At 50.6% G+C, this 9,663-nt stretch overlaps 1 protein-coding gene across 1 annotated transcript; it reads left to right on the top strand.

The window, feature by feature from the left end:
• The first annotated feature begins 1,985 nt into the window (after nucleotides 1–1,985).
• LOC114883564 (protein FAM187B-like) lies at nucleotides 1,986–6,535 on the top strand. The gene is given in 3 exon segments (XM_029201343.1): nucleotides 1,986–2,764; nucleotides 5,952–6,043; nucleotides 6,046–6,535. Coding segments are annotated over 3 exon segments (1,086 nt in total). The 5' UTR covers nucleotides 1,986–2,054; the 3' UTR covers nucleotides 6,330–6,535.
• The last annotated feature ends 3,128 nt before the right edge of the window (nucleotides 6,536–9,663 follow it).

The following is a 9,663-nucleotide window of genomic DNA, read 5'->3' as shown; positions in this document are numbered from 1 at the left end:
AAGCGTACAGCTTATGCCAAACATAGCCTGTAAAATCCCCACATGGGGTAGGGGCATGACCAAGAGAGCCCCCAGCCATTAGAAGCGAAGTAGAGGAAGGCAGGATATCTTAGCAAAGACCTAGATGAACCTCTGACCTCACCCACTCAGCACTCTCCCCCTCGTCCTTTCCTCCTTAGTCACTCTGGCCTCCATACTCCTTACATATACTAATCAGGCAGCCATGTCAGGGTCCAGCCCTCTCCTGAAAATATCCTTCCTTCAAATACCCACATGGCTCTCTATCTCACCTGACTCAGGTGTTTGTGAAAGTTCCCCTCCTCAGAGAGTGCTCAGACAGGCCTGCTCATCCCCTCTAAAATAGTCCATCCCCACATACCAACATTTTACTTTCCATCCTCATTTCCCTGCTCTATTTTTCTCTTTAACAGTTATTACAGTTGATCCTCATTATTCAAGGATTCCACACTTGTGAATTCACCTACACACTAAAATTTATTTGTAACCCCCAAGCCAATACCCTCAGTGCTCTCATAGTCATTTGCAGACATGCACAGAGTGGTGAGAAAATTGAGCCACCTAACAATGAGCATTCCCAGCTGAGGCCAAACAAGATGACCCTCTGCCTTCTTGTTTTAGCTCCCATACTGTGTTAGCAAGTATCCTTTTCATGGTCTATTTAGTGCCATGTTTTTTGCATTTTTGTGCTATTGGTGATTTTGCTGTTTAAAATGGCTCCCAAGCATGGTGCTAAAATGTTCCTAAGTGCCTTATGAAGTAAATGCATGTGTTAGATTAGCTTTGTTCAGGCATGAGTTACAGAGCTGTTGGCTACAACTTCAATGTTAATGAATCAACAGTATATATTGTGTCTTTAAACAAAAACATACATAAAACAAGGTTATGTGTTGATCAGCTGACAAAAATACTGTGACCAAAGGCTTATAGGACCCTAACTTCGTATTTCTCCTAGGACCACTGTTTCATTATCTTGTAATTCAGCGACTTTATAGAACATACTTCCATGAATAATGAGAATCTACTGTATCTGACATTATGTTTATTATCTGTCTCTTCCACTAGAAGGTAAGCTCAAGGAGGGCAGTTGTCTAAACTGTTCACTGCTTTGATTAGAATACCAACCAGCACATAGTAGGCATTCAGTAAACATTTGTGAAATGAGTGAACAATGGCAGGTCAAGCCTGCACAATAATTACTTTTTAATATTTATTTATTTATTTGGTTGCACCGGGTCTTAGTTGAAGCAGTGGGGCTCCTTAGTTGCGGTTCGCCAGCTCCTTAGTTGCGGCCTGTGGGCTCCTTAGTTGCAGCACGCGGGCTCCTTAGTTGTGGCATGCATGTGGGATCTACTTCCCTGACCAGGGATCGAACCCGGGCCCCCTGCATTGGGAGCATGGAGTCTTATCCACTGTGCCACCAGGGAAGTCCCATAATTATTTTTAATTTGAGAACTGAGAAAAAGTTTAGGAAAGGGTTTGGGAAATGGGCAACTGAGAAAAATATTTGTTTGTTTAAAACGAATCGAGTCATGCAGATATCTGTGGGAGGACCAGCATGTGCGAAGGTCCTGAGGCAGGAGCTCTTTACTTGCCTGATATGTTCAGGGGACTGCAGGGAGGCCAGTATGGCTGGAGCAGTTGGGTGGGGAAGGATAGGATGTCAGAAGGGAACCAGAGAGGATTTATTGACCTCTCCATCCCTAGTACTAAGAAGTGTGCTCAGAACATAGTAGGTGTTCAGAAAAAATGTGTTGAATGTTCACGTGACACTTTAACACCAAAGTTGGGGGATGGTAGAGAAAACCTTGAATAGACAAATTAAGTGTCCTGCTGACCAAGCAGAGCGGAAGGCTTATCACAGAAATGAAATAAGATTGTTAACTTGTCACAGAACAAATGTGGGAATTGTGACCTCACATCCCATGGGGGTGGACTACAGTTCATCCTGCTGCCCAGGGCTGAGACTTGAGTTTCATGGATGACCTCACAAAGTCCAGGGTGGTGCCCAGCCCGCTCCACAGTCCCAGTCCACCATGTTGACCACCCTGTGGCTGCTGCTTAGCTTTGCTGTCTCGGTGCTGAGGTCACACTTTTCCATCAGCCGTCCTAATTGGCATTGCCAACTGGCCCTACTCTCAAACAATGATATCTTCCTGCGCTGCAGTGCCTCTGGGGCACAGTGGCAATTCTTCTTCCTGTCAGTCAAGACCACCTGGACCAACAACCCCTTCACTAACTCCAACGTGGAAACAATGCCCGATGGCAGCCTTCTCATTAGAAATCCATTGCCCTTGCAGACAGGCTTCTACAACTGCCAGGACAAGGATGGCAAGAAAGTGGCACAGTACGAAATTAACTTCCAGGATATTGAAACCATACATATCACACACAAAGGCCTGGGCCGAGAGCCCCTGCAGAATGAGACCCTGAGTCTGGGTGGCAAGGAGCTCATCTTCACCCACTGGGAGCCCTGGCAGGACTGTAACCGCTGTGGGGAGCCAGGTGAGCGCAAACGCCTGGGGTACTGCTACATCGAGGAGCCCCTGGAAACGCCCATGCCCTGCTGGCTCTATCTGGGAGATGTGAATCTGTGGTCCAGTCGCACGCGGCCTGAGATGCAGGTGGAAGCCTGCCACGTCCAGTGCACGTCCTCAAACGTGGACTACGTCACTTTTGACAACTTCAAGCTCAGTGAGAAGTTGGGATCTGCGTGGCTCACCTGCCCCTTAGGATCCATCTACAGGTGATGGAAGTGAGTTCCAGCCCTGCCCTTGGCCCCTTGCCAGACTCTCCCCACCTGGGAGCCTTTGTGGGTTAATCTGTGCAGAGAGCGAGGGGTTCTACGTGGGTCAGCCCCACAGCCTCTCTCCACTGGCTTCTTTAGATATTCCTTTGGCAAGAATCTCCTGGTGCCCACTGAGTCACACACAGGTAGAACAAGGACAGCTAACACAGAGGGAGCGCTCAGCTGACTCCGTGTCCAGCCCTGTGCTGGGTGGTGCTATGGACACGGCAGTCATCAGGCAGCTGCAGGCCTGGCCCTTAGGAAGCCCCCAGCCCAGGGGGGAAACGGCCCAGGGTGGTCAGGGCTGGGATGGGAGAAGCCCAGGCAAATGATGGGGCTGTGCTGGGGGTAGCCCGGGAAGCTGTGAGACTCTGAGGCCTCAGACTCATCTGGGAAGGTCAGCAAGCCCGGGAGGAGAGGACGGTGCCCCAGGGATGCCCATCAAGACCTGTGCCCCGGCGCTCCCATTCATGTTCTTGTCTTCCTGCCTGGAGCCCCTGGGAAATCTCCCCGCCCTCTCATTTTCCCCAGCCCACCTGCCCCTACCCCAGTAATAAGAACTACAACCACTCACAATGCTGCACTTTCCCCATGGGCTGGTTCCTGGGCAAATCTCTTAATAAACTCCAAGGAGGCCCATTGATAGATGGGGAAACTGCAGCTCGGAAGGGTGCAGTCCTTGCCTGGGGGAATCCGTGGTGGGAGGTGGCAGCGCAGACCCCACAGCTCACATACTTGGCCACGGGGACCCTCTTGCCCTCCTTCCCCGCTTGCCAGTGGCAGCCTCTTCCTTGCAAGCGGGGAGCCGGAGCAACCTCTTGGGGCCTCTGCAGCCACAGGTTCTGTGGAATCTGGCCTCACCGCCTCCATCTGGTTTTCTTTCCCTTGCTCATCCCAGCTGTCACTTCTATTCTTCTCTTTTTCTCTCTATATCTTTTCGTCTCCCTTTCTCCTTTCTTCCTCCTCCTCGAAGTATAAAAGCAACACCTGCTTCCTTAAAAAAGCCCGCAATTCAGAAATGCGGGAATGTGCACGTGACCCCTCCTCCCAACTGGACCGGGACACCTACTCTGTGTCTTTGCCAGATAAGGAGAACCCAAGTGCCCATCACAGGGAACTTAAGAAGAGAGGCCAGTGAGGCTTCAAGAATTGCCAGGTCTCTAGGGAGCCGAGGGGAGTAGAATTTCATGTGAGGTTTCTCTCTGGATTCAGCCAGGCCTGGGTTCCAGTCCTAGCCCTGGTACTTTCCTGCTGTGTGACTTTGAGCCTGTGGCTTCTCTCTGGGCCTCAGCTTCCCCATCTGTAGAAGAAGGGTTGTATTAGTTTCCTACGGCAGCCGTAACGAAGTACCACAAACCACGTGGCTTAAACCAACAGAAATTTCTTCTCTTACGCTTCTGCAGCCTAGAAGTCTGATCAAAGTGTCCGCAGGGCCCTGTACCCTCTGAGATGCTAAGTAGGATCCTTCCTTGCCTCTTCCTAGTTTCTGGTGGTGGCCGGCAATACTTGGCCTGCTTTGACTTGTAACTGCATCACTCCAGCCTCTGCCTCTGTCACCACGTGGCGTTCTCCCCATGTGTCTATGTCTCTGTGTCTCTTCTCCTTTTCTTATATGGATACAGATCATATTGGATTTAGGGCCCACCTGACTCCAGTGTGGCCTCATCTGAACTAATTACATCTGCAACAACCCTATTTCCAAATAAGGTCACCTTCTGAGGTTCTGGTTAGGACATGAATTTGGGGAGTACAGAGGTCTTCCTGACCCTGGCCTCTTGGGGTCATTGTGATCTCTAAGGGGGCAAATGCCTGTAAAGACACTTACGACAGTGTCTGACACGGGGTTCCACGCTCTAATAGGTGTTACTATTGCTTTTATGGTCACTGGCCTTGTCAGTATTGTCTGTTGACAGTCCCCTCTTTTTCCCAGCCACAATGGGTGTGTTATATACCTGATTCACGTATTCACTTATCACATTTTTCCCTGAGCATTTACAAGCCAAGCACTGTTCTAGGTACTGGAAATGCAATGAAGAACAAAACTGAAAAAGATACCTGCTCGCAGAAACGAACACACCATTGTAAAACAATTATACTCCAATAAGGACGTTAAAAAAAAAAAAAAGATACCTGCTCTCATGGAGCGATAAACCAATAACACAGTTATTATATTATATTATATTTTTGGTAGAAAAAAATACTTTATTGTAATAATCATTTATCACCATCATATAAGTATCTGTACTAAAAATATGTCAAGTATAAACTTCTTTATAATTTGCCACAAGAAAATTATAAACCAATTTCACTTATGAACATTGTTGGAAAAACTCAATAAAATTTAGCAAATGAAATACAGCTCAAAAGAATGGCTGCTGGTGGTCTGGAGGGGTTGACAGCATCCTCAACTGACAACCAGCAAGGAAACGGAGACCTGTATCCTACAACCCTACAACCGCAAGGAACTAAATTCTGCCGGCAACCTGAACAAAGTTGGAAGGAAACACACAGTATTTTAGATGGTGATAAAGGAGGGGGGAATGGGAGTGAGGGAGGTGAAAGTTTTAAATAAGGAGGTCAGGGAAAGTGTCTCTGAGAAGGTGCCATCAGCCAAGACTGAGAGAAGGTGAGAGAGCCCTGTGCGCTGAGGGAGTGCGTTTCAGGCGGAGGGAACGGCCAGGGCAAAGGCCCTGAGGCAGGACTGTGTCCAGCATGTCAGAGGAACCTCTAGGAGGTGTGGCTGGGGCAGAGTGAATGAGGGAGAGCAGAGGAAATGGGGCCAGTCAGGTAAAGGGGGACACGCATCAACTAGGGAGTGTCCTTGCTAATTCCTCCAAATAACCCTCTGAGGTTGTGGCAGTCATGACACCCCCAGGTTTCTTTGAGACTTCAAATGGAGGCTCAAAGAGCTATAGAGGCATTTGGCCAAGTGGCCGGGGCAGTAAGGGGCAGGGCTGTGAGAGCTCCCAGCCTTCCAGCCCCCATCCTCCCCTTACTCACTGCTGGGTCTCTCTCCTTGGAGGGGGTGCTCTGTTTGCTGTTCCCAGGGAGAAGGGAGAAGAGTGCTGCCGTCTCCACCTCTTTTCAGACATTGGTCCCCCCTTCCTGTCTGGGGCGCTGCAGCTGACCTTGTCCTCCTTTGCAGGCCCATCATCTGGGAAGCCGACAACCTCCCCCTGACCTGGAAGGACCAGCTCTCGGGCCAGGCTGTCAGCACCGTCCTGGACACCTCCAACGGCTGCAGGTCTTCCAGCCAGCCACTTACAAATGCTTCGTGCAGCAGGAGCCCTCGGCTCAATTCAACCCCAAGTCCGATCTGGATATACCGGCGTCTCTGAGCACAGAAGACTCTGGACAACAGCCGGAGGTAGAGGAGGCCCAGAAGGGAAAGGCTGACCCCATCCTCAAGGGGCTGAGGCTGCTGCTGCTAGCGGGCACAGTCCTGGGCCTGCTTGGGGTGCTGCTCAAACTCTTCCACCCTTCCCGGGGCAGGAGGAGAAACCAGGTGTTGCTGGTGAAATAAAGCGAGCCCTCGGGGCCCAGGAGACCTGGCCCCCTGCGCCTTCATCGCCTCACCTGTCCTCCCGTAGCTCCCGCCCTGGGCCCACCCACACCTCCCACTCTGAACGTGTGTGGACCAAAACAGACCCGGGGCCACAGCCAAGGGTGACTGACCTCTCCCTGGTCTGGGTCCTGCTCGGTTAACTCATTCGCAATCCCCATGCCACAGACGAGGAAACTGAGGCTAGACTACCTGTCTAGTCGTTGGATGGGGGGCGGGGAGCCAGTTCAAACCCAGGTTGCCTGGCTCAAGCCTCGTGCTCTTCACTGGGAGGAAGGGAGGGGTGCGATGAGGCCATTTTGGGGACGAGTCTCTGCGTGTGTAGATTGTAGCCACTTCACTCACTGCTCTCCCAAGGCCGAGGGCGGGGACGGGGGATGGGAGCGGGTCACACTCAGACGCCCCAGATCTTCACTGGGCTGCTGCCTTTCCTTGCCTGTCCGTTGCTCCCACCTTGCCTCAGTGGTGCCTAGGGCCTCCAGGCCTCGCCATAGCTCCCCAGGTTAGAGGTGCCACCAGAGTGGTGGCCCAGGCAGCAGACACGCATCACCCTTCCTGGCTCTTGCAGTGGAGAGAGCTCCCTCGGACACCCCAGAAAGGGGAGACAGGCCCCTCCGCTGGGACAAGGCATCAGGCCTGGCCCAGCTGACCTGTGGGTATCACCAGTCCCAGCTGTTCCCAAAAATGTTATACACTATTTAGCAGGGTGCAAGTGTCAGACGTAAAATATTAATGCCTTGTAAAATTCATGGCCCTGCTATTCCATTGCGAAGCAACAACAAGGCAGATCTGAAACTTCCAGAACTTCTGCCCCCGAGGAGAGGGAAACGCTCACCCCTCACATCCCAGACACCAGTGCCAAAACACCTAAGGCTTCATGTGGTGCCCAGAGATGCAAAGATTCCTGCAGAAAGGGGAAATGTTCATGGAGAACTAAAGGGGGTCCATTGGGAAGCAGAAGCAGAGAATAATGACAATAATAGCAAACATTTGGGGATCTCCTAACATGGTCAGACGTTTGCAAACGTTATGTCCTCACAGCCACCCATGAGGCTGGGGTTACTATGAACTTCTTTTTGTACCTGAGAACACTAAGGCACAGAGGGCTCAGGCAAGCTGCCTGAGGTCACATAGCGAAGTTGGGAAGGGGCCAGCAATGGAAGAGTGAAAGGAGACCTCTGGGCGGCCCCCAGCCCTGCTCCCAGGAAACCCCCAGGGCCCTGTAACCACAGCAGCCCATTGGGTAGCAGCTGGAAGTGGATCCAATGCCCAGGCCTGTCTGCACAGCACCGAAGGCCGCCCAACCCACACCAAGGCTGTCAGTGCCCTACTGTGCAGGGCAGACCCTAAGGTGACCCCAGTGATTCCCAGCTCCTGGTGTCCGTGCCTCTGTGTGACTACCCACGCCTTCAGTGTAGATGGCACCTGTGACTTGCTTCTAACCACTGGAATATTATGAAGGTGTTGGGTGTTGCTCCTTCTGTTAGGTTACATTACCTAAGACTCTGTCTCAGCCAGCTAGAGCAGGAGAGGCTTGCTGGCCTGATGAAGTAGGCAGCTGTGTCGAGGAAACCCGCTTGGCAGGGAGCTGTGGGCAGCCTCCGGGAGATGCAAGTGTTCACCCTTTGAGGGTGACAGCCTCTATCACACAGTCGCAAGGGAATGAATTCTGCCGACAACTCGAATGAGTTTGGAAGCAGATTCTTCTCCAGTTGAGCCTCTGGATGAGAACACGGCCTGACCAACACCTGGACTGCAGCCTTGTAAACCCTGGGTAGAGGACTCAGCCAAGCCACGTCTGGACTCCTGACCCACAGAAACTAGGGGATCGTAAATGTGTGCTGTTTAAGCTACTAAATGTATGGCAATTTTTTATGCAGTGATAGGCAACTGGTAACACCCAGCCATACGCCCCAGTCCACCATGAAGTCCCTCACACGGATGGCTCCTGGAGGCACCAGTGACTTCCTAACTCCCCTGAGAAGCCTGCTGAGCCAGGTGTGGGGCAGGCTGATAGCCAGGCCGTCAGGACTCCCAGGAGAAATCCATATTCATCAAGGGTGGGAGTGGGAGGGTAGACATCCAGCTTCCCCAGCCCTTGACGGTACAACTCAGAGGCACATATCCACACCCTCTCTAGGAGGGTCCCCAGTGATCCCAGTGTGCACAGCTACAACCAGCTCATTAGGGCACCTTTTATCAGCTTAACCCCTGCCCCGCCTCACTGTCTCTTACCTCTGCTTCCCGAGAAAATATTCTTCAAATATTTTTTCAGCCCCACATTCCCTCCCCTCTCCTGGGACTCCAAAGACATGAATTTAGAGCTGCTGTTGTCTCACAGGTCCCTGAGACTTGGTTAATTTTCCTCCAATGTTTTCTGCTGTTCAGGTTGGAGAATATTTACTGATCTGTCTTCAAGTTCACAGACTTCTTCCTCTGTCATAGCCATTCTGCTGTTCAGTCCATCCAGCAAGCCTTTTACTTTGGTTATTGTATATTTTAGTCCTAACATTTCCATCTGGTTGTTCTTTATAGGATCTTCTATCTCCTCATTGATATGTTCTATTTTCATATTTGCTTTGTAGGGAATCCTTAACTGAGACACCAACGTTGCTAACTCAGTGGCCCCCATGAGCCACGCAGGAAACATAAGTCAGGGAAAAGGCCTTGGGAGGCTGCTGCGATGTAGGGGTTCTTACCCCAGATTGACGGGCCTGGTACTTCTGAAAGTTCCATGAGATTCTAGAGATTGAGATGTTTGAGTGAAACTATCCAATTTATGAATGTTGGCTCAAAAATGTTTTCAAACACAGTGCCAGCCAAATGAGACATACCTGCAGGCTGAATTCAGCCCATGGCTGTTAGTTTGTGAGGTCTTGCTTCAACCTTGATTCGGATCAAGTGTATATTTCCATTTTTGATTATTCATTCAACAAATATTTGCTAGCTGGAGTGGCCAAGGACAGCTTCTCTGAAGAGATGACATTTCAGATGAGCCCGAATAACAAAAAACTGGGCAAGTAGGGATCTGGAGGAAGGGTGTATTAGTGTCCTATAGCTGCTGTAATGAATTACCACAGACTTAATGGCTTAAAACAACACACATTTATAATCTTACAGTTCTGAAGGTCAGAAGTCCAAAATGGGTCTTATTTGGCTAAAATCAAGGTGTCAGCAACTGGATTCCTCCAGAGGCTTGAAGCGGAGAATCCTTTTGCTTAAAGCCAGCAACACTGTATTTTCAGATGTCTCTCTCTCTCTCTCTCTCTCTCTCTCTCTCTCTCTCTCTCTCTCT

This window comes from Monodon monoceros, unplaced genomic scaffold (genome assembly GCF_005190385.1).
Source record: "Monodon monoceros isolate NGI ecotype Baffin Bay Population unplaced genomic scaffold, NGI_Narwhal_1 Super_Scaffold_10, whole genome shotgun sequence".
Taxonomy (NCBI): Eukaryota; Metazoa; Chordata; class Mammalia; order Artiodactyla; family Monodontidae; genus Monodon; species Monodon monoceros.
The sequence above is the reverse complement of the archived record's forward strand: the minus strand, read 5'-3'. Positions and strand labels throughout refer to the sequence as shown.